The sequence below is a fragment of the Geotrypetes seraphini genome, chromosome 8 (assembly GCF_902459505.1).
Source record: "Geotrypetes seraphini chromosome 8, aGeoSer1.1, whole genome shotgun sequence".
In the NCBI taxonomy this organism is placed as follows: domain Eukaryota; kingdom Metazoa; phylum Chordata; class Amphibia; order Gymnophiona; family Dermophiidae; genus Geotrypetes; species Geotrypetes seraphini.
The window spans coordinates 2,005,900-2,031,427 of NC_047091.1; the positions used below are offsets into that span (position 1 = coordinate 2,005,900).

The 25,528-nt window shown below is 45.3% G+C and overlaps 1 protein-coding gene across 6 annotated transcripts in view; it reads left to right on the forward strand.

Annotated features, from left to right (window-relative positions):
• Positions 1–25,528, forward strand: part of DRAP1 (DR1 associated protein 1) — a 70,366-nt gene that overhangs the window by 38,916 nt on the left and 5,922 nt on the right. For 5 of the 6 annotated variants that reach the window (XM_033957457.1, XM_033957453.1, XM_033957454.1 and 2 more), the window contains 2 exons: positions 6,320–6,439; positions 20,123–20,216. In XM_033957457.1, the coding sequence (XP_033813348.1) occupies positions 6,320–6,439; positions 20,123–20,216 (214 nt within the window). The remainder of the gene's footprint in view (positions 1–6,319; positions 6,440–20,122; positions 20,217–25,528) is intronic. The other variant, XM_033957452.1, reaches the window with a different exon arrangement.

Sequence of the window (25,528 nt, forward strand, 5' to 3'; positions counted from 1 at the left end):
ACGCACAGAGTGGTTCCGGCCGTCGGTGCCTGTTTTTCACCAAATTTTGGGGCTCCGCGGTATCTGACTGTTAAAAAAAACAAACCAAAAACAACCCAGGAGTAAAAGGGGCTATGCCTGTTTCTCCCACTCAGACTCCAGTACAACAGTCTGTTCTACTTTTGGATGCCAGCAGGACGATTTGTTCCTTTACTGGGGTACCAGAAAGCAGGCAGCTCGTCCCCATCCTTGCTTCTGCTTAGGTGTATGTGCCGTTGCTGTCACCTGTTTCTTCGGCGGAATCAGCAGAGGTGGCTAACTTAGCAGATCTGGGTATTACCCAGACTAATGGGTTCCGAGACCTTACAGATCACCAGGCGGAGTGCCGGCTCTTCAAGACTAGCCGCCTGCTCATCTTTATTTTTGGGTTACTGTGAACACAGAACCTGATTTTAGACTATGTGGTTCCAACAGTATGTACAGTTTGGAGTTCTATGCCTCTGCTGTTTGCCTCCTTGCTGCACTGCGGTTTTGGCTGAAGTGTTGTTAGAAGTTTGGGAGTCCATGGAGGGTTTCCTTATCCTTGGACTTGGCAAAGTTGTATCCCATGGCATTGGACTTCAACTAGAGACTGGTTCCACTGACGATGGATTCAGCTCTGGCTCAGGTCGCTAAGTGTACCTCCTTTTCCTCAGATGGAGGGATTGTCCTGAGGATGTTCAGGACTGACGATTGCATTTTGATCTCCAGCGTCGTTCTGTTTCTGCTACAGTGAGAGGGTGAGCTGCGGCAGCCACTTCTGTGTGGCCTGGGAATGTCTGAATTTTTTTGCCTGAAGCACTTTGTAGCATCTTGAACTAAGCTCGGAGCTTCTTCAGGCTCCGCTCGGCGAATGACTTGGATTCACCAATGGTTGGGTGCTACTTCAGCTAAAGGCTCAGTGAGCAGGTTCCTTTTACATGTTCGCTCCTGTTTGGCCAAGGTTTGGATGACCTATGGCCAGTGTTCAGTTCTGTAGCCTGAGGTGTTCCTGGGTTCTAGACCGCATTCGACCAAGGGTGTGGGACAGCTGGATTTTCATCCCTGCCAGAGTTCACCGATCCCCCGGTGGTGGGAGAGCGTTTCGGAGCTACCTACAGTTCTGGCTTTGGAGGTGCAGCGTGCCCACAGTTTTTCTACTCCCGGTCTTCTGCCTCTTCCTAGAGAAAAATATGCCACCAGACTTTCGGCCTTCCTTCTGGAATGGCAAATGGTAATCTCAGCACAGTGAGTCCTCATTGTTCTCAGGACTGGTCTTTGACTACAGTTTTTTCCGGCCTCTGCTGGTATTATTCTTGTCCCCTCCTGTGGGAATTCCGGACAGGGCCAGCCAGGTGCGAGCCACTGTGCACAGGTTGCTGAATCAGGCAGCTATAGAGCCTGTCCCAAAGGGAAACTGGGGCACCGGAAGATACGCCCTTTCCTTCATCATGCCAATGAAAGTACTCTGAAGATTGCTGACCAATTCTGGACCTGAAGGCAGTGAACGCCGTTCTATGAGTTCCACGTTTCCGGCTGGAAACGGTGCATTCAGTGGTGGAAGCAGTGGCTCCCGGGGAGGTTTTGGCTTCCTTGGACTTCTCGAAAGTGTACCTCCACATCTGATATCTTGGTTTGTTTTTTCCAGAGAGAGGTGGTGGAGAGTAAAACTGTGACTGAGTTCAAAGAAGCGTGGGATGAACACAGAAGATTTAGAATCAGAAAATAATATTAAAGATTGAACTAGGCCAGTTACTGGGCAGACTTGTACGGTCTGTGTCTGTGTATGGCCGTTTGGAGGAGGATGGGCAGGGGAGGGCTTCAATGGCTGGGAGGGTGTAGATGGGCTGGAGTAAGTCTTAACAGAGATTTCGGCAGTTGGAACCCAAGCACAGTACCGGGTAAAGCTTTGGATTCTCGCCCAGAAATAGCTAAGAAGAAAAAAAAAAAAAAAAAAATTTAAATTGAATCAGGTTGGGCAGACTGGATGGACCATTCGGGTCTTTATCTGCCGTCATCTACTATGTTACTATCATAGGTTCCTGAGGTTGCATGTTCTCGGGAGGCACTTCCAGGTTGCGACGCTGCCCATCGGGTTGGTGTCGGCACCAGATCATTCACCACAGTCATGGTGGTGGTGGCTGTCCTTCTGCGCTCGCTGGGGGTGCAAGTCTAGTGCCTCGATGGCTGGCTGATCAGAGCTCCCTCTTTGGTGGAAGGCCCTTGGCAGTTTGCCAAGCGGTGACTGCTGGACAGTCTCGGCTGGGTGATCCATCTCACAACGTGTCGCTTCGAACTGCCGCAGGACTTGGAGTACGTGGGGGTCTGGTTCCATGTGGGCTGGAACAAAGTGTTTCTGATGGACTCCGGGATGATCAAGCTTCGGAGTGCAGTCAGGACATGTTAGTGGCTCCAGCCCCGACAGCCTGGCAGTATCTGCAAGTATTGGGTATATTGGTGGCGACCATAGTTGTGATCCATGGTCAAGGGCTCACATCCATTCTCTTCAGTTGTCCCTTCTGTCCTGGTGGAGTCCTCGGCGGGATGTGCTGGGGTGAAGTTGCCATGCTTGGCAACGACTTGGAGCTGTGAGGTATTGTGGTTGATCCTGGTTTTTCTGTACAGAGGGCTCCCTCTGCGCGTCTTGGACTGGGTGCCTCTGGCAACGAACGCGAGTCTCTCCGGTTGGGGAGCAGTTTGCCGGTCTGTACTGGTTCACTGTTGGTGGACTGCATTGGAGAGCAGATGGTTGTTCAGTTGGCTGGAGATGTATATGGTCTGTCTGGCCTGCTGCGATTTCATGGGATTCTCTGCGTATTCTCGGACAATGCGCCGGTGGTTGCCTATGTCTTCTTGTCAGAGGGACATGAGGAGTCCCCTGCTGAGCCTAGAGGCTCGGATGCTCGTTGCCTAGACGGAGAATCGTCTGATGGCCTTGTCTTCCACTCCTGTGGCAGGGGTGGACGATGTACCGGTAGACTTCCTCAGTTGTCAGATTCTGGATCCGGGAGAATGGTCCCTGTCCGGGCTCACATTCAGAGCCATATTTCTTTGGAGGGGCCACCCCGCCTTCAATCTGGTAGCGTCCTCAGGGAACCGGAAGGCGGACTGGTTCTTCATCTGCCGATGGGAGGTCAGCAGAGCAGGGCTCGTCACTCTGGTTCAACCATGGACTAATGAGGAACTTCTGTATGGCTTTTCCCCGTGGCCTATGATAGGGCGCGTTCTGGGCCGGGTGGCATCTCGCGCAGGTCCGGTGTTCCTAGTGGCCCCGAACTTGCCCGGCTGTCCTTGGTATGCAGACCTGGTGCGGTTGAGAAATCTGTGTCTTCCTTGCCATCGGAGATTGCCCTATAGCCCTTCCAGTTCTGGACAGCTTGGTCTTGCGACCTGAGGCTGTACACGTGGCCTTGAGGGCTAGGGGCTTCTCTTCTGCTGTCATTGCCACGTTTCTTCATGGCAACAGGAATTCGATGGGGTCAGCCTCCATGAAGGTCTAGAGGTGCTTTTCGGCTTGGTGTGCAGCAGTTCACATGGATCCTTTGGCCCCATTGGTGGCGCCTGTTCTAGCCTTCCTGTGGGCTGGCCTCAGGAAGGGTCTGGCAGTTTCTTCTTCCAGGTCCCAATTGCGGGACTGTTGTGTTCAGGTCCCTCTTCTCTCTGGTGTCTTCCCAAGATGTTGTAGGCTTCTTATGGGGGGGGGGGGCGGGGAGGCTGCGGCCTTCCTTGTGACTGCGAGGTTCCCCAAGGAATCTGAGTCTGGTTCTCCACTCACTGGCTCGTCTGATCTATGAATCCCTGGTTGGGATGTCTGAGAGATGTTGCCGTTAAGACTGATTTCCTCGTTATGGTCACTTCTGCTCGGGTTCTGTCAGAGCTTTAGGCTATGTCATGCAGGGATCCTTTTCTCCGCATTACAGAGTTGGTGGTTGTTTTGAGGACCTTGTCTTCTTTTCTTCTGCATGTGGGTTCAGCAGTCTCCCAGGTAGTTCGGTTACCCACCTTTGTTCTGTCGGGTTCCAAGTCTAAGACCCGTGTTTTGCGGTCTCTGGAGGTGCAGCGTCTCCTTTTGAGATGCCTTGAGGCTACTAACGACTTCCCTCTGTTGGACCATCTGTTTGTCCTGGCAGGCCCCACACGCCAGAGTCGGCCGGCTTCCGAGGCTACCTTCTCGCGTTGGTTGCATACAGGCATTTCCGCGGCCCATGTGGCAGCAGGGAAGCAGCCTCCCCTTGGCGTGAGGGCTCACCTCACTCTCCTAGAGGAAGGGCTTCCTCGTAGGCTAACTCTTGTGGTTTTGCCTGAGGAGATTTGTCGGGCGGCAACGTAGGTTTCCCTTCAAATTGTTTTTTCGGGTTTTACTGGCTTGATGTGGCAGCTATGGGTGTTGCGGCCTTTGGCCCTTCTGTTCTGGCAGTGAGCTCATTGGCCCCCCCTGAGATTTGGGACTGCTTTGATATGTCCCGATAGTTCAGGCTCCTTAGGGGTTGTACAAGAATGAAAGATTAGGTTTCTTACCTCTGCTAATCTTCCTTCTTGTAGATCTCTGGAGCCTGAAATCCCGCCTATCTGTTTTGTCCAATTCGCAGGTTGCCTGCCAGTAACCGGTGTCAGGTTTGTTAGTGGCCCCCACAATATTAGGTGGTAGGGGTTAAGTTAGAGGCGCCCTGACAAACGCCTGGTCCCAAGTTCAGTTTCCTCACTGAAGACTCACCAGGAAGTAGAATCAAAGAGGCAAAGCCAGAGGTGATTGCATAAAGAATATATTATAGAAATAGTCTTACAGAAAAGCAATTTTCTGAAGCATTACAATAATGCATTTACAATTAAGTAGAGAGCAAAGCAGTTTCCCTGCCTTACAGAGTCCAGAAGGAAGCGTGAAGTTCCAGAGAAAGGCAGAGAGAGAGAGAAAAGGGGGATGGTCTAAGCTTCGTGTTCCATAGATAAAGGGAAGGATAGACAGAGAAAGAGAGGGAGAGCCAAGACCCCTCTCCTCCAGAGATAGATAGATAGATTGATAGAGCAGAGAGGAGGCTTTTATACCTTGGAATCTTATTCTGAATATAGAAACTATTGTATGTCCCAGTATCTTTCTGTTTAGAATTTGTAAACTTGTTTGAAACAATGGTTAATTTAATTGCTAAGGAGGGTGTGATACTTGCAGGCATGGAGATGGGATTAGTCTCTGGCTTCTTTGTCCCATTCAAGCAGCCTATCTTCTTGATCTGTGCACCTGGACCCATTGTCTCCAGAGATAGATAGATAGATTGATAGAGCAGAGAGGAGGCTTTTATACCTTGGAATCTTATTCTGAATATAGAAACTATTGTATGTCCCAGTATCTTTCTGTTTAGAATTTGTAAACTTGTTTGAAACAATGGTTAATTTAATTGCTAAGGAGGGTATGATACTTGCAGGCATGGAGATGGAATTAGTCTCTGGCTTCTTTGTCCCATTCAAGCAGCCTATCTTCTTGATCTGTGCACCTGGACCCATTGTCCTAAGCACCCTCTTAATCAGACATTAACACCTTTTAGCTAGTCATGATTCAATCAGGGCTACTTGAAACATATCAGGGATACTTAAAACAGTTTCCCTGCCCTCAGGGTCTATCTGCATTCCCATGCCAGAGTCAGATTGATATAATTTCCCATAGGCCTTCGCTGACATAAGTAATGAAGACTAAAAATGTTGAATGGTAGCGACAGCTAGGCTGACATCTGGTAAGTTGGCTTCCTCTCTTTGACCAGCATCGCTAACATTTCCCCGAGTGTCCTTTTATTTAAGCTTTTGGGGTTTTAGGGGTCCTGGGATGGTGCCCCTTCTGCTCTTTAGGTTAGGTCTTCTTTAGTGACCTGTTCCTCAGTTTTGCATGTGTGAAATGTTTCAATTTCTTATATTCCTAACTTAGCCTTTTATTGGCGGTTGTTGATTATGTATTTGGTTATCATGAGTAGCATTGATTTGTATCAGGGAGTCCCTGCACCCCCCTCTCTTTTTCTTGTGTGTTCCTATTTGTATTAGATACTCCTAGCTTTGCTACCTACTGAACTTCAAGGGGAATGGCTGCACAGGTGACATCGCAGAGGGGGTTGGTATTATTTTTAAGTTCTGCAGCCAAGGCTGGAATGGCTGCATTACCCGACAGTTCAGGCTCCAGAGGAGATCTACAAGAAGAAATTAGCAGAGGTAAGAAATCTAATTTTTCAATATAGAAAGAACTAGATTAGAAATCAGTAGTGTAGCTTTAAGTGCCTTTTTGTAGAGTTGTGTGCATATGTGCGAATGTACTTTTCTGACGTATGGTTCTGATATTGAACAGGAAGCAGTGCATAGAGCTGGAACAGCAATTTGACTTTTTGAAAGACCTGGTGGCATCAGTCCCTGACATGCAGGGAGATGCAGAGGAGAACCACACAGAGGGGGAGAGGGTCCCACGGAGGTAAGTCCAGTACTGAATTTAATTGCTCTTTTACTTGATTATCGGAGAGGAAAAAAATATTTATCCCAGGACAAGCAGGCAACTATTCTCACATATGGGTGATGTCATCCACGGAGCCTGGATGCGGACAGCCTCGCAAGTAGACTTGCTTGTAGAAACTCAGAAGTTTCGAGTCTTCCACACCTCGCATGCGCCAGTGCCTTCCCGCCTAGCACAGGGCGAGTCTCCTCAGTTTTCTGCAGAGCCAAGAAATCTGTACTTTGATGCTCTGCGCTGAACTTCGTCCTTCTCTTCACCGCGGTTTGTGTTATTTTCTTATGCGAATCGCTGTCTTTCTTTTCTGTTAGTTTTTTTAAAAAAAAGTTTTATTTTGTCGTCGGCTGACTGGCGGGACGGGTTGCGTGCCCGCAGCCTGAGGGCTTTGACTTTGCAGGAGCTATCTTCCGTCCTATGTCCCGGCCAGTCACGGGCTTCAAGAAGTGTAACCAGTGCCAGTGTGCGATATCCCTCATGGACCCTCACCACTGATGTCTTCATTGTCTCGGGTCTGACTATAGTCCGAAGTCGTGTGCGCACTGTGCTACTCTTCAACCTCGAGCCCTGAAACATCATCAGGTTCAAGTGGAAAAGCTGTTCAAGATGGACTCTTCAGAAACACCCTCGACCTCGACTTCTGACTCGGTCAAGCAGTCAACGGGGGGGTTCTCCTGTTTCCACAACTATGACCTTGAGTCTCATCAGACCTTCCTTGTTCGGATCGTCTTTGGCCTCGAGTACACCTGCTTTATCTTCCCCTGAGCTTCCCTCAGGTCAGATACCTAAGCAGAAGGTTCCTGCGGTGGTCCTCAAGCTCCTTCTCGAGGCCATGCTCTGGCGGATCAATTGTCCTTCTCCTCCTTCCTTTGTCAGATGGCTGACGACCTTGATCTTAAATTGGATGCTGGTTCTAAATACTCTAAGGAGTATTTAGAAGAAATGCATCTGCCTCATCCTCCTGCAGAGTCACTCAAGCTTCCTCTTAACAGGCTTCTGTCTCAAACTTTCAAATGAAATCTGGAGACTCCTTATGCTATACCTGTTATTCCAGGCAAGTTGGAATCGAGGTATAAAACTCTACATTGTAAGGGGTTTGAGAATTCACAACTATCTCACCAATCCCTCCTTGTAGAATCCTCATTGAAGAGGACCCATCCTTCCAGAGTTTATGTGACAGTACCTCCTGGAAGAGAGGGTAAGTCCATGGACAAGTTTGGCCGTCACCTTTATCAGAATTCCATGATGGCTTCCAGGGTCCTCAACTATAATTTTATCTTCACGACTTATTTTAAGTTTCTGATTGATCACCTTCCAGTGGTTTGGGATCTCAATGTTGTTCTTGCTCAGTTGATGAAACCTCCATTTGAACCAATGTCTATGGCTCATCTGAATTATCTTACTTGTAAAGTGATGTTTCTTACTGCCCTCGCATCTGCTCGAAGAGTCAGAGTCAGTGAGCTGCAAGCTTTAGTTGTTGATTCACCTTTCACAGTTTTCCATCATGACAAGGTGGTCCTCCGTACTCATCTGAAATTCTTACCTAAAGTGGTTTCAGAATTTCATCTCAACCAATCTATTGTACTTCTAGTGTTTTTTCCAAGGCCTCATTCTCACCCTGGAGAATCAGCTCTTCATACTCTGGACTGTAAACGTGCTTTGGCCTTCTACTTAGAACGCACCAAACCACATAGATCTGCTCCTCAACTTTTTCTCTCCGATCCGAACAAGTTGGGGCATTCGATTTCTAAGCGTACCATCTCCAACTGGATGGCTGCTTGTATCTCTTTCTGCTATGCCCACGCTGGACTGCATCTACAGAGTCGAGTCACAGCCCACAAAGTCAGAGCCGTGGCGGCTTCAGTAGCTTTCCTTAGATCCACTCCTATTGAGAATTTGTAAATCTGCAACCTGGTCCTCGGTTCATACTTTCACCTCTCATTATTGTCTGGATGTCTTCTCCAGACGGGATGGCCATTTTGGCCAGAGAGTATTACAAAATTTATTCTCCTAAGTTGCCAACACTCCCACCATCCCATTCTGGGTAGCTTGGAGGTTACCCATATGTGAAAATAGGCTGCCTTCTTGTCCTGGGATAAAGCACAGTTACTTACAGTTGTTATCCAGGGATAGCAAGCAGCTATTCTCACAACCCACCCACCTCCCCTGGTTGGCTTCTCTGGTAGCTATCTGAACTGAGGAGACTCGCCCTGTGCAGGGAGGGAAGGCGCATGCGCGGTGCGGCAGACTCGAAACTTCTGAGTTTCTACAATCAAGTCTTCTTCCGAGGCTGTCCGCATCCGGACTCCGTGGATGACGTCACCCATATGTGAGAATAGCTGCCTGCTGTCTCTGGATAACAACTGTTACGATTAGTAACTGTGCTATCTTGGTGCACAGGTGTCAGGGTTATTCTCTGGTTGTGGTTTATCCTTTTTTCCTTATCCTTCCAGACCAGCCCAGACTGAAAATTCTAGAATTCTAATTGAGTCTATAACTGCCTTGTGCAGTCCCTCAGAGTCAGTATTTCTCAGTCTTGAGCAGCTGGTAGAGGGTAAGACTGTGCAGTTCTTAGTAAGTCTTATGGGAATATCCCAGTGTGACAGGGTGAAGATCCTGTCATAGGCCAGCAGAGGGAGTCTGAGCAGTGGGGCTCATTTGCATAAGATTTGGCAAAGGCTACTTGGAGTTGTCCACTCACCCTAGTGAAACAAGGTGCTGGAAAGGACAGTTCCCAACCTGAGAGCTGAGAAAAGCAAGAGCTCAAGGAGATGGCGACCCTTGGGAGGAGAAATGTTAGCCTTTAGCCTAACTCCTGGTAAGCCTAGTACTGACTTGCGCTAACAGGGGGCCCAGTCCAGTAAGGAAGAGCTATCCAGTACATGCTGATATGGGCACGGTACAGCAGAAGAAAGAGCTGGGAGAGAGTCCTCATGGAGCGCGGCTTTGGGACTGGCAGGAGTCTGTAAGGATAGCCCTCAACGAAAGGCAAAAGGGTCTGGAAAATGAAGTAGCTGGAGGGCCCAGTAGAACCTGTAGTCCAGATGGGACTCAAGCTTCATGACCAGGGGTGAGATCGGTGAATTGCCCAGGACCCATGGGGACCAAAGAGGATGGGGAGCAGAGGGACTGGCGGTGGCCCAACAAGCAGTTGGAAGAGCTGTGGATGAGTTGGATGGAGGTCTGAGGGACCCCTGTGAGACCCTCCATCATCAGGCCCTGGATATAGGGCTAAAGGACTGAAAAACAGGCCAAGTACTATTCTGTGTAACTTCAGCTTTAACAGGCTTTCTCTCAAGCACTGTGAAACTTCAAGCTCAGATGCTGTTTCTCTGAATTATGTGGCAATTTTGGAGCAAGTGTGCTAGAACATTTCTACAGAAAGGTACTGAACTGGTCATCAAGATGAGAGCCTAAAGAGCGCACAAAAGCAGATCAAGCTATTGCATGGAGTGCTATGCCCCAGTAGAATGGCTGATGTGGCCTGGCAATATGATGGACTTTTGATGAGTCTGGCTATAACTACACGTACACAGTGACCACATCACCTTTGACAGAGAAGAAAAGGAGGCAAAGGGCAGTTGGGAAAGACAGAGGCCATGCTCAGGCGACCTGTGTGGACAGCCCCAGGGACCAGCTGTTGGGGACAGATAAGGGTTTTTTTCGGACCCCTCCCCAGCCTGGCAATGACATACGCCAATAGGGACATGGCCAATTAGAAATTAAGTATGTAACCACTGCCAATCAATTAAAATATCAATTAAGATGCCAAGGTAACTGCCAATCATATTAGCTTAGCAATATTATAATAGATTTGTAAGAGATAAAAGTGGTTGTAAAAGAGGTACTTGGATAGTAGACAGAAAACTCCACAGTCTGCAGCTGTAGTTATATTTCCCTCTGCTTGACATAGATTGCTGATTATAATCTTGTATGCTGCTATTTGCTTTATAATAAATTCACATATCTGAAGGAACAGCAACTGTGTGAGGTCTGTGTCATTAGAGTACAGTAATAGGGGTTCTGCAGCAATCTTATTATTGGTGTAGGTCCTAGGCTGAGGGGGGGGGGTCTAGTTAGGAACCGGTGGAGGGACAGGCAGAATCGGTAGCGACCAGTAATGGCACCGGAGGCTGTCAAAGAACTCCCAGGGAAGCAGCCTGATAAACCTGGAGACCATTGGCCGAAGGTCTGGCAAGTGACCAGTGGAGGAACTGACAGGGCCAGTGGCGACTGGTGGAGAGACTTGTAATGGCACCGGGAGTTGCCTGACAACCCAAGGGTTAGGAAGGACTCGGAAGGTTAGGAAGGGTTAGGAAGGACACGACTTCCCAACTATCCACCATTCTACACTCAATAAATTCTCCAAACAATATAATCGAAACCTTCCCTCCACACTTACTTAAAAAATTTTTCTCTTTTTTTGGACCTTACATAAGGGAGATGATTTCCAAATCTTTTTCTGAATGTCAAGTCCCAACATCGTGGAAAACTGCATTGGTTTTCCCTAAACTCAAACAATATAACACAGATCCCTCTTTACCTAATAACTACCGCCCAATTGCAAATCTGTCACTAATCTCTAAAGTTACTGAAAAAATTGTTCACACCCAACTATCCGAATATTTTGATCAAACACATGCCCTTCATCCGTATCAGACAGGCTTTCGCTCCTCACATTCCACCGAGCTATCATTACTAGGTCTCATCTCAACTATACATTACTTTCACGACCACTTAAAATCGGTCATACTAATCTCTCTCGACTTATCTGCGGCATTTGATACCATCGACCATTCTCTATTACTATCTAGACTGTCAGATTGTAACATCACAGGACACGCTCTCAACTGGTTCATATCCTACTTTCATCAGCGAAACTCCAAAGTCTATACAAAAAACCAAATCTCCTCTTCAGTAATTCAAAATTTCGGAGTCCCTCAGGGCTCCATTTTGTCTCCTCTATTATTCAATATCTTTCTATCCCCTCTTCTTTCTCTCGCACAATCACTAGGTTTCACTATTTTCGCCTACGCTGACGATATACAGTTGCTTTACCCGATTAACACCTCAAACCTTTCAGATATTACTGAGCTAAATGCCAAACTGGTTATCTTAAGCGATTGGCTCTTCTCTAACAAACTCTCACTCAACGTTAACAAATCTTGCGGTCTTCTTCTCCCCATTAAAAAATCTGAAACAATACCTGGTACAATTTACATTAAATCCACACCTTTACGTATGGAGACTAAAATAAAACTATTAGGCGTCTTTCTAGATAGCGAACTTACTTTTCACGATCACATCAGCTCCGTTGTAAAAACTTGTTTCTTCAAACTACGTATCATTCGTTCCCTCAGATCTATTTTAACTAACGACTCGATTAACATACTAATTCATTCCCTAGTCATCTCACACTTAGACTACAGTAATTCTCTTCTCAATGGACTCCCCCAAAAAGAACTACGACGGCTCCAACTTGTTCAAAATACTGCTATTAAACTCATTTACAATGTCGGCAAGTTCGAACATGTCACTCCTCTTTTCAAAGAGGCTCATTGGCTCCCCGTCTCTCATCGGATACGTTATAAAATTATATTACTTACTTTTAAAATCAAACATTCACACCTACCTCTATTTCTTGATAAACTTTTAATCCCCCAAAGTTCTCCTCGTTCCTTAAGATCATCCGATCAAAAACTCCTCTTCATTCCCTCTCTAAAAGAATCCTTTTACACCAGGAATACTAACTTCGCCATAACTGCACCCACATTATGGAACTCTCTCCCCCAATTTCTTCGGGACGAAATTCAATTACCAAAATTTAAGACTATTCTTAAAACTTATCTATTTAAAGATGCCTACGCCAATTCTTAATCTTCTCCTCGTCCATTCGTTGATTTCTTTTTCAATCTAATTATCATCCTCAGAGCATATCACTCATACCAGGCACCCCCGCCCCCCATGTTATATCCCTTCCCTCTATCTCATTTCTCCTAAGACTATGTAACTTTTTCCTAACCCACCCACTTACCCTCACTGTCAGGTCTGTCTATACGTCTTATATGTTTCTATTTTTCTCACTACTCTCTCTAAACACAATCAAATATATCTTGCTTTCCTATTTAAATTTTATTGTTAACCGGTCAGATATTTGTTTTATGATCGGGGTATAAAAAACCAATAAACTTGAAACTTGAAACTTGGATGAAGACCTGGAGGGCTAGTGAGAGTTAGGAAGGACCCAGAGAAGACCCGAAAGGCCAGTGAGGAACTATGTAGTCCAGGGAGGACCCAGTAGTGACCTGGAAGACCTGGTCACGGGATGTATAGATGTTTAAACTGTATGTTCTGTTGTTTAACAGCGTAGAAAGTGACGGTTGTTGACCACTTGGACCGTCACATAATAACACCCAAGTTCTCGAATATTATTTCCCCTTTTGACCTTAATCTAGCTTTATAAAGTGAGTATTTTTTTTTCCTTTTGTGGCTTTGGAGCATTGCTGATGTCTGGAAAGGGGCTATAATCCAGGGATATTGCATCTGGGTGACTGGGTCCCCCCACCCTTTCTGATCTGGTTCTGTCTACTTTAAGAAAAGGGATTGGGACTTGTATACTGCCTTTTTTGTAGTTTTACAGCCACACTCAAAAACTATTTATATACAGGTACTTCAAGCATTTTCTTGTTTCTCTAAGCTCACAATCTAACTAATGTACTTGGGGCAGTGAAGAATTAAGTGACTTGCCCAGGGTTTCAAGTTTTTATTATTTCTTGATATCCCGCAAATCACAGAGTAACTAAGCAGCTTACAATAAAATTAATATCATTTAATAAAAATAGTAAAAATAAAAATAACTTACAATACAAAAGGAACTGGGTAGTAACTCCAGTCTGTAATAGAAAAGAAAGGGGAAAGAAAACACATAAGGTAGGGGGAACAGTCTAGTTGCTTATCATAGGTATCTCGTATTAAATTATTTTAAAAGTTCAATTGCCTAGAACACATCTCTGAATAGAAAAGTCTTCAGATCTTTCTTAAAAATATTAAGTAAGGTCTGGAGTCTCAAATTGCTGGGAAGCAGATTCCATAGCTCGGGGCCAGGAATGATGGAACTACTAACCGATTTTGATTGAGAGATCTAAGTGTTTGGGGAGGAGTGTAGGAAGGCAGATGCTTACTAAGAAAGGGTCACAAGATGCTGCACGTGGTTTGAACACACAACCTCAAGGTGCTGAAGTTGTAGCTCTAACCACTACACCACACTCTCCACTTCAGTGGTAAATGGAGCCTTGAATGCCTTTGGGACTAGCCTCAATTTAAAAAATAAAGAAGAATTTTTTTATTTTTTGCAGTGCTACTCTGAAATTTAGCTTTCCTGGGGGAGGTTGTAACTTATTGATTCTGCTGTATCTCAGGCTTTTTATCAGTTTTATTGCAGGGTTTGCCACGTTTTTTTTTCCTTTGGCAGTGAATAAACTGGGTGGAGCCATGGTTACTGACAGGCCTGTCAGCACTAGGGATTTAATATGGCAGGATTGTGCAAGTATAGCAGCTGCCTTAATGCCCCTGGGCATTAAGGCAGCTACACATTCTGCAGGAGTTAGGTGGCTTTGGGCTCAACTCAACTCTGGAACCTGACTCCCATGAAGAGTTGGATTCCATGGATGTTAGATGTTCTCCTGACATGTCTATGGTTCTAGAGATGGTGGAAACTGCCACCGTTTTAGATTCCTCATCAGTCCAGTCATTCCAGGATCATTCCCTGTGGTTGAAGCCAGTGTTACCCTCTCATGAGTCTGTCAAGCAGTACAGGGAGAAGCCTCAGGGGTTGAGTTTCCCCCTGAATTTTATTCTAGCTATGCACATTCAAACTTTTATTCTTCTTGCTTTTACTTTATATTTCTTGTCTTTATGTACCTTTTAACTATAAATATATGGCAAAAAACAATAACATAAGACTTAGATGGTTTTTTTTAACGGTACTTAGTATAATGGAAGGTAACCGCTATTAATTTAAAGGTGCAAAATGGTCCTTATGGAAATGTAGAATGAGTAACAAAATTTTCACAATGATTGCATTAAGCATACATCATTTATCTTGTAGGTGCTGTTTAAGCAAATGTAATCTTCATTGTGGATCACAGCCAAACTATTATTTATCCCAGGACAAGCAGGCAGCATATTCTCACATGTGGGTGACGTCATCCATGGTGCCCCGGATGTGGACAGCTTCGCAAGCAGACTTGCTTGTAGAACTTCAGAAAGTTTGTCATTGCCGCACCGCGCATGCGCGAGTGCCTTCCCACCCAACGCAGGGTGCGTCTCTCCTCAGTTCTCAGTTTTCTGCAGAGCCGAGAAGTCCTATTTCGATGCTCTGTGTTAGACTCAGTTCTACTTCATGCCTTCTCTCACCGTGGCTCGTGTTTTATTTCTTTTCAGGGTCGCTGTATATTTCTTGCGTGTTTTGTTGTGTTTTTTTTTTTTTTTTAAGACTTACTTTATTTTTCTTTCAGTCATGGCGGGTCCTACCTCGTGGCCTCAGCTGCCGGGTTTCAACTTAGCTGCGGCTATTTTCCCGTTTATGTCCCGGCCAGTCATAGGCTTCAAGAAGTGTAGCCGTTGCCAGCGCGCGATCTCCCTCACTAACCCACTAATCGGTGGTGTATTCAGTGTTTGGGACCTGACCATCATCCGGAGTCATGTGCCCGCTGTGCTACCCTTCAACCTCATGCCCTCAAGCGTTGTCGAGTTCAGGTGGAAAAACTCTTTGGAGGTATGGATCCACTTGCCCCGGTCTCGACCTCGAATCTGGTCAAGCGTACAGGAGTTGTCCCTTCTGCCTCAACCTCGGCTTCAACTTTAATCAGGCCATCCTCGTTCTTTGAGTAAAACTGCTAAGTCTTCTCCTGACGAGACGCCTCGCTGCCTCCCTCAGGTCAAGTGCCAGCAGTAGTTATCAAGCTACCCAAGAAGCATGTCTCCAAGTCGAAGAGTCATTCTTCCTCCTCTTCCTTGGAGACTATAGCCACACCAAATGTACCAGATTCAAAGTGTAAAAATGATGGTGTTACCTAAATTGCTTTATCTTTTTCAAGCTTTGCCTATTCCATTATTGGCGACATTTTTTCGTGGGGTGGCTAGAAAAGTTTTTCGCTATATTTGGAAAAGCTGCCCGCCAAGGGTTCAGAGGAGCGTGTTACATCAATTTCGGGCACGGGGGGGTATGGCTGTACCCTGTTTGCGGCGCTATTAGGTGGCGGCACAATTAAAGTCATTTTTAGCTTGGTGCAAAGATGGGTCGAAGAGTTGGGTTCGCTTGGAAAACATTATGGGCTGGAGCTGTGTAGGGTATTGCCTTGGCTACCTGTGGGGGAGGCTCGCCAGCTCCTTAAAGGGGTTAATCTGTTTTTGCATCACACGTTTGTGGTATGGACTAGGGTACGGACCCGCCTTTTTCGATCTAGGCTTTATTTTCGTAGTACTCCATTGTGGGCGGCGATGGGTTTTGGATCTGGAAGGATAGATACTCGCTTTTGGGTTTGGGCTCAACAGGGCCTTCTAGATTTGGGGGATTTTGTGGAAGAGGGCAAGCTGATATAGTTTTCAGATTTGATGTAAGCTTATGATTTGGGGGCGGTGGATCATTTTCAATATTGTCAGGTGGTGGATTTTATTCGTCGTAAGGCTATTAGTGACCTTCGCTTGGAGGAGACCCCATTGGAATGGGCCCTTATGGGGAATAGTGGTAGGGGGTGTATTTCTAGGTTTTATAAAGCTCTTATACAACAACAGGCCCCCCCAATTAAGTTTATAGGTATTTGGGAAGAGCTGTTGCGACCTGTTGGGCTAGCTATAAATTGGGAGCAGGTGTTTATTCGATTGTTTCGTGTTTTCTTTGGTGGAAAATGGATATAAGATGCTATACCAGTGGTACCTTACGCCTATGTGACTCCATAAAATGTACCCCCAGGTATGTAATCTTTGCTGGAGAAATTGTGGTCAGCAAGGTACCTTTCTTCATATTTGGTGGGACTGCCCATGGGTTGTTCCCTATTGAGATATGGTTTTTGAATTATTGTCTGATATTTTTCATACCACTCTCCATTGACATATGGGTAGTGCTCTCTTACATCTCCTATTAGCTTTGTTATCTGTTAAAGCGCATAAACTTGCTTGTTTTGATTTTACGGCGGCTCGACTTTTATTGGCTGCCCATTGGAAACAGGCTTATCTCCCTGGCAGAATTTTTCTGTTGCGTAAAGTGGATTTTATTTTTCGTATGTCTAAATTGACTGCTTTGCTGCATAATCGACTTACTCCCTTTTTTAAAGTATGGGATCCTTATGTTAAATGGTGTGAAAGTATAACATGATCTTTGTTTGTTATCTTTATGATAGTGCCAACCATCTTGTATTTTATTTTATTTGTATACTTGGCCCTAGGGTGGGGGAGGGGAGGGAGGTTTGTGGGGGGTTGGCTGTGTTGTGGTGCTTTGTACTGAAGAGTTACAGTACAAATATTTCTTTTTTTAGTTTCGGGGGGGGGGGGGGAGAGAGGGGTTGTTTTATGTGGATTTTTGTTGGTTTTCTATTTGCTGTACCTCTACTGCTTTGTATTTTTCTGAAAAATTTCAAATAAATATTATAAAAAAAAATAAAAAAGTTAAAAACTGGAAGGATTCCACACTGTTGAATTTTCACTTTTGGTGGGAAACGGTGTATCTCTTCTATAGGTAATAATATAATAATAATAGTTTATATGCCGCAGGACCGTGAAGTTCTATGCGGTTTACAAAGATTAAAAGAAGGTACAAATAGATTGAACTTAGCAGGGTGGAAGCTAGTGATAACAGCTCAAGGGATCAGTTATTGAGGGGAAAGAGTTGTGCGGGTTAACTGCCTAGATATTTCAGGAACAGATATGTTTTTAGGCGTTTCCTGAATTCTCCATAAGTAGTAGGCGTAAGCAATTGTTCCAGGTCCTTACCCCATAATGCTGCCTGATGTGAGAAACGGTGTTGATGGTGTCTTTTGAATTTACATCCTTTAACTGGAGGGGAAACGAAGTTTGAATGTGAACTTCTCTTATGTCTGTTGGCTGAGAAGGAGAAAAGGTCAGTTATGTATTTAGGGGCTAGACCAGTGGTCTCAAACTGGCAGCCCGGGGGCCACATGTGGCCCGCCAGGTACTATTTTGAGGCCCTCGGTATGTTTATCATAACCACAAAAGTAAACTAAAACAGTTTCTTGGTCATATGTCTCTTTAGCTATAAATGACAATATTATTATTAAGACTTAGCCAAAAGGAAAGATTTGTAAACTATAAAGAGTTTTACCTCATGCAAAATTGTCATTTCTTTAATTAGACATTAACTATTTTTTTTCTGTGGCCCTCCAAGTACCTCCAAATCCAAAATGTGGCCCTGCAAAGGGTTGGAGTTTGAGACCACTGGGCTAGACCATATAGTACCTTAAAGCAGAAATAGGTATGAAGCTAACTTGGCTGAAAAATCGGGGAATATGACCTCATTTAAGGATGTTTGGAGCCCCTTAGAGAGTTTCATTAAGCAGTATGAATGAAGGAATGATTTGACCTGCTAGACAAATGGGAGGGAAGTAGGGTAGGATGGGGGTTTGGGTTAGGGAGGGAGGGATGGGTAGATAATGATATGTTATTGTTAAGCATTTTCTAAAGTATGTTTTCATATGTTTATAATATATTTGTGTGTTGCATTTCTTTGTAAGATGTTAAAATTTAATAAAGATTGAACTAAAAAAATATATATTTGTAACCCATCTCTCACAGCTTTCTTAACAGGGGGCAGATTATTAGGATCTTGTCTTGAGTATAAATTATGCCAAAATATAGATAATTCTTTAGTTTTTTTATTTAATTGTAAACTGAGTCAAGCTTCCTTAGTATGATGACCCGGTATATAATTAAGCTTTAGTTTAGTTTAGATTCTAAGGAGAATCACAAAATGTTTTCTCAGCATTATATATCTTACTACCAGTTACAGTGTGATTGTTACTGTGTATCCTATAATATAAACTGGGATTTTTGGACCAAAAAATTGGCCCCAAAGTGGGGGTTCCGGTTTATATTTGGGCCAGCGCCCCTCTTCCAGAATTATTACAGGCCACCGCCAGGCCCTGCCCTGTCCCTTGTACCTCCTCTGCCGATCCCTGGTGGTCCAGAGGAGCAGCGGGCGGGAGCCAGTTAGGAAGCCGCTCAGCGCCAAGCAGGAGCGCCAAAGCACGTTCCTGATCAGTGCCACTCAGCGGCTGAAGAAACCCAATCTCGCTGCAGCTACCGACTGACTGGATTAGCAGCATGGCAGGAGCGCGGAAAGCTCGCTCCTGCCCACTGCACCTCTGGACCACCAAGGATCGGCAGAGGAGGTACAAGGGACAGGGCAAGGAGGGGGGCTGAATGCAGAATCTGACAGGGAGGGAGGGATGGGGGTCTTGTTTTTTTGATTATTGGCCCCTATGTATGTTAAATCTGTAACTTGCTGAGAATGTTAAGATCAAATAAATAAATAGACTTGCATTCCTCTACTGTCCAGGCCTTGCTGTTGTAGAATGACACAGGGAGCAATGAAGGCTTCTATGCAATAAGGACCTCCATCTTTCTTTCTTTGTAGATGGTACTTGATTCCAGATAGACTTCAAAGATGCTTTCTCAATGTCTTGCCTTATTGCCGGAGGGGTGAGAAAGAAGGGTGCCTGGTGCAGAGCCTGACAAGGGAGGGAGGGGGCTGGGTGCAGTGCCTGACAGGGGAGGGAAGGAAGGGAGTTGGGTGAAGAGCCTGGCAGAGAGGGGGCTGTGTGCAGAGTCTGACAGGGCAGGGCACTTTAATATTAAGCCACCCGACTTTATATTCAAGTCAACCATTTTTCCTCCTTTTTGGGGGGGAAATGGGGGTCTTGACTTATATTCAGATCGACTTATATTCGAGTATATATGTTGGGATATATCATAAGAACATAAGCAATGCCTCTGCTGGGTCAGACCTGAGGTCCATCGTGCCCAGCAGCCCACTCACGCGGCGGCCCCAACAGGTCCAGGACCTGTGCAGTGATCCTCTATTTATACCCTTCTATCCCCCTTTCCAGCAGGAAATTGTCCAATCCTTTCTTAAACCCCAATACGGTACTCTGCCCTATTACGTCCTCTGGAAGCGCATTCCAGGTGTCCACCACACGCTGGGTAAAGAAGAACTTCCTAGCATTTGTTTTGAATCTGTTCCCTTTCAGTTTTTCCGAATGCCCTCTTGTTCTTTTATTTTTTGAAAGTTTGAAGAATCTGTCCCTCTCTACTCTCTCTATGCCCCTCATGATCTTATAAGTCTCTATCATATCCCCTCTAAGTCTCCTCTTCTCCAGGGAAAAGAGACACAGTTTCTCCAATCTCTCAGCGTATGAAAGGTTTTCCATCCCTTTTATCAGACGTGTCGCTCTCCTCTGAACCCTCTCGAGTAACGCCATATCCTTCTTAAGGTACGGCGACCAATATTGGACGCAGTATTCCAGATCCTTGTATTACTCTTATTGTAATAAACATATATTTTATGAGTTAGCTGATTTCAATTCCATTTTTCCTCTTTCATCTTCAACTATTCCTCACCTCTTCCTTTTTTTTCAGTAGAGGGAGGAAACCAGGCAGCGGAAAGAAAAATGGAAGCACAGGCATGAAAGGAAAAGACAAAAGGCAGTCGGAAACAGATTCGGAATTGGAGGTGAGCATGAAAATGTCGATGATCTACCCTGAAAACTGCCTACATCACCTTATCAGCAGTAAGAGAGTGGGACATAGTATCATTTCCTTTTTTCCATCCCTAATCAACATTAATTAAACCCAGAATCATTTGGATCTAAATTAGAGGAAAATGTCAAAAGAGAAATCAAGACCCTAAATATTTTTAGGAAGTATAAAGATTTAAAAGACCAATGTCAGTTTGCTTCAGTTGCTATCTTTTTCGTTAAGTAGTCTAGCCAAATATTGCTCCAAATTAAGAAAGACATTTTTCTGTGCATGTGTGTGTAGTGAGACGGAAAGGAGGATACATTTAAGTCAAGCTGTCAGAGCCAGTTTGGAATGATGCCCCTACATTAGGACACGTTTCCTGTGGGATACAGCATACATTATAGGACAGAAATAGAGAAAGAAACCTGCAGTTAGAAGGAGACTTGCCAGGAAAAGAAATGCCTTGGAAAATTAAGTAGGGAATACATGCAGGAACATAACTTCAAGGATGCTTTCCAATATAAATTTGTAGAATGGACTGGTGAGCAGCCCTCACTGCTTTTGCACCTCAGTAACAACTATAGTGCAAAATATAGATAGCATATTATAAATTCTCAAAACTGACACATTTCGATCACTAAATTGAAAATAAAATCATTTTTCCTACCTTTGTTGTCTAGTGATTTCACGAGTCTTTGGTTGCACTTCCTTCTGACTGTGCATCCAATATTTCTTTCTTTCTGCTTCCTGCACTCTTCCCCTCCTCGGACCTCATTCCCTTAACCAACCAACATCTCTTTCTGTCCCTCCATGAGTCCAACTTTCCTTCCTCTCTCCTCTACTGGCAACATGTCTCCCTTTCTCTCCCTCCTCTGTTAATGATCTTGCATCTCTCTGTTCTTCCTCAGGGTCTCCCCCTACCCCCGTCTCTTCTCTGTCTGCACCTCACATAGTCCAGCATCTGCCTCATATCATAGAAAGATGATGGCAGATAAAGACCAAATGGCCCATCCAGTCTGCCCCTTTGGTCCAGGCCTCTGTCTCTCTGTTGCTTACAAATACCCCCCATCCCCAGCATTTGTTCTCCTTTCTTCCAGGTCTTTCTCTGACTCTCTCTCTCTTTCCTTCCTCCTTGATCCAGAATCTTTCCACCTCTCTGCAATCTCTTTCTCTCTTCCCTCTATACACCCCCAAGTTCAACATCTGCCCCCCTCTCTTCTGCCTCCCCTTTCAGGTTTCTCCCTCTATCTTCCTTCTGCTAACTTTTCGAGTCCTCCCACCTTTGTTTCAGGTCTTTCTGTATCTCTCACTCTCACTGTCTTCCACCTACCCAGGACCTGGTATATGCATATCTCTCTCCTCGGTTCAGAGTGTTTCCCTTCTCTGCAGTCTATTTCTCTCCCTCTATACCCCTCTAGTCCAGCATCTTCCCTGTCTTCCCCCTCCCTTTTGGTTTAAGTCTACTTTCCCACCCCTCCTCAAGGTCCTTTTCTATCTCTCTGTCTCCTCCTCTTCCTCTCCCCCCCCCCCCCCCCAATGTCTAGATCCAGCGTCTCTAAGGCTGCAGTCGGAGAGGAAGTTCGGGCCAGCCAATCGCTGCCTGGCTGGGCGGAACTTCCTCTCTGACGGCAGAATTGACGTCGGAGGAAGCAAAGAGACCTTGGGGCAGCCGCGGCAGTGGCTTTGGGGTCTGTTTCCCCCGATGGTTGCAGCAGTGGCTTTGGGCCTGTTTCCCCCGATGGTTGCGGTGGTGGCTTTGGGGCCTGTTTCCCCCGATGGTGGCAGCAGTAACTTTGTGGAGGGTAGGGAGAAAGAAAGGGGACAGGCAGGGAGACAGAAGGGAAACAGAAAAAAAGAAAGGGGGCATCAAGAGAGAAAAAAAAAGAAAGGGCAGGGAGAGAGGAAGAAAAAGTTGGGGGAGGGAATGAGGTGTGGAGGAGTGGCAGCATACAGGCTGAAAGAAAGATTGGATGCACAGTCAGAAGATGAAAGTGCAACCAGAGAATCATGAAATCACCTGACAAGGTAGGAAAAATGATTTTATTTTAAATTTAGTGATCAAAATGTGTCTGAATTTATATATGCTGTCTATATTTTGCACTATGGCCCCCCTTTTACTAAACCGCAATAGTGTTTTTTTAGCGCAGAGAGCCTATGAGCGTTGAGAGCAGCGCTGGGCATTTAGCGCAGTTCCCTGCGCTAAAAACTGCTATTGTGGTTTAATAAAAAGGAAGGGGGGTATATTTGTCTATTTTTGTATGGTTGTTACTGAGATGACAATGCATAGAGTCATCTGCCTTGACCTCTTTGAAAAAAACCCAGAATAATTAACATTTTCTCAGCGTATAGTGTGCTTTGTGTTTTTTAATTTTATTTATGGTAGATCATTTTGACTTGGTCATTTTAAAGTAGCTCGCAAGCCCAAAAAGTTTGGGCATCTCTGAGCTAGAGCGTTGAAACTGTGTATTAATATTTTATCCCCCCTTTTACAAAACTGTGGAGCGTTTTTTAGCGCCAGCCGTGGTGGTAGCAGCTCTGATGCTCAGAATTCTATGAGCGTCAAAGCTAAAATCCACACTACAGTTTTGTAAAAGGGGGAGGGGTTAGTTTGTGATGACATATTCCATACTAGGTGAAGGTGTTTTCTGTGTTCTGTGTGTTTGAAAGACATGGTTTTCTGTTAGGATTGACGATGTAGGATTGATCTGTGCTGGTCTGGCTTGTTTAGTTTTACAATGGGTGTATTGATGTACTGCTCACTGCAATATGTAAGATGCTGCCTTTTCCTAGGTACTCATGTGTGACGTGTGGTTTGTTACTAAAAATCATGATTTTCTTACAGATGGGGGGGGGTGCCAAAAAATGATGGGTCCTGGGTGTTACATATGCTAGGTACACCACTGTATGTAAAGATACCAGAAAGCTGGTGAAGCAAAAACTAAGTAAATTGTTATTCTTCTAATTTTTGAGTATTTAACCCTCCCACAATCTCACGGGCACTCGTTTTAAGTTTATTGAGATTTTGATTTAAACGCAATATCAAACATATTGAAACGTAAACAAAGACAGAACATTCGACTTTGCCTGCAGATTTTTCTGCCTTGAATTTTTTTGGGGTGGGAGATGGCTTGTGCTTCCATGAGTAACCTTGAGACATGTCACAGCATACACAGACTTGCTTTCTTTCATACTCATGTAGATAAAATATTGAACACCCCATGTATTTTGCATTAACTGTTTGGTGCCTTGGAAAATGGTCAGTCATTACACCTTCCTGATCACAAAACACTGTGGCCATGACCTTTCCTGCTGACTTGTGTCTTGAATTTCCTTGGCCTTGGAGAACCTGGGTGCCACCATTGCATGGTTTTGTCTCAGGATTATAGTGGTGTAACCATGTTTCATCAGCAGTAACTAGTCGTTCCAAAATGTTGGCACCAGCTCGCTGAAAATGCTGCAAAATCAATTTGGAAGTGTCCACTCGATATTTTTCATCAGCATTCAAACATTTGGGCACCCATTTGGCTTACATCGTCTGCATATCCAGCTGCTTGTGGATTATACACCCAACGCATTCCCTGCATATCTGTAGTGTCCCACCAATTGTTTTAGCTAATATTTGCCAATCTGCCAAAATTAGGTCTTGAATGTGATCAACAGTTTCAGGAGTTGATACCGTTTAAGCCTCCCAGACCTTGCTGCATCTTTGGTTTCAATCTCCATGCTGAAAGTTTTCACACGCGTTTCTTCACTGTGGAATATCGTAGTAACATAGTAAATGACAGCAGATGAAAGCCTGCATGGTCCCTCCAATCTACCCAACAGTCACATTCATTATCAAGGCTATGTTGAATCAATAATCCAGTATATTATTGCATTTTACTTACTAAGTTACTCTATAAGATGTCTTCCCCTCCCCATGAGAAATGCAAGACCTCTACTCAGATGTCACAGGGACAGTTTTCCCTATCCTGTGGGACATCCATCCCCATCCAATTTCCATGATCCCTGTCCTTGTCCCTGTCCCACTCCCGCAAGTCCTGTCTCCACCTGCACAAACCTAATGTTTGAGGCCTTTGTGACCAAGACAGTGCCTACAGGAATGGGACAGGGACAGAACTCATGGGGATCGAGATATTGAGAAATTGTCTCCGTGTCATTCTCTACATCTTGATCCTAACTGTAAAAGAAGTCTGCCCTGCACTGGCCCTACTTCCCAGCTACTAAGGTGCCATAAAACCTACTCTAGCCCATCCTAATCTACCTTGCCACATACAAGATGATCAATTGCCCTTTTTATAATCTCTTTCAGTTTAGGCCACTGTTGTTTGCTTCCACCTGCCAGCTCCTCCTTCAGGTACTTTTCATTTTATTGAAGTCAGCATGCTTGAAATCTAGAACTGAGTTGTGTGTGTCGAGACTAGAGAGCTACACGGGAACAGGGACGACGGGGATCCTTTGGGTTGCGGCAATCCCGTGGGGACCCCCCTCGTCTCAGGGATCCTGCAGGGGATGGAGCCAATGGGCTCGTCTTCTTTTCCTGCCCCATGCAGCGCACAGCACATAGCCGACCCGGAAGTCTTCCCCCAACGTCAGAGCTGACATCGGAGGGAAGGCTACCGTCGGCAACGTGCAGGGCCTGCTGCCCTGCTCTGATGTCAGGAGAGGTAGTCTTGTGGGAGGGGGCAGAAAAGGAGCGAGCGAGCGGGCGGGCACGCATTCCAACTAGGAGGAAGAGTGTTGGAATATGGGAGGCAAACGCGGAACACAGAAGGGGGGGAGGAAATGCGTTTTTGAACACAGAAGGCATGAACTTGGGAGAGAGGAAGGAAGGGAAAGAGATGCTCAGGTGGGGGAGGGAATAGAAAGGGAGATTTGGGCATAAGTGTCTCAGTGAGAGGGAATGGAAGAAAGAGGAGAATTTTTGGTCATAGGGAGGGAGTGAGGTACAGATGATAGTGAAGAGAAAGATGAGAGGGAGAAATGTGGTGGAAAGGGAACAGAGGGACAGATTGAAAGGGATGCAAGAGAGAGAAATATTGGACATAGTGGTGAAGGAAATGGAGGGAGAGATGTGAATGATGCTAGAGATGGATGATAGAAGGAAAATTTTGGGCATGGGGCTAGTGAGCAGGGGTGAAAGATGCTGCACATGGTCAGGGGGATGAGAGAGGGATAAATGCTAGGAGGAACCAATGGACAGCAACAGAAGACTTGAAAGCGGAAAAAAGAAACTGGAACCAACTTGATGGAAAAATAAGTCTCCAGACAACAAAGGTAAAAACGGAATTTGACTAAAATCTG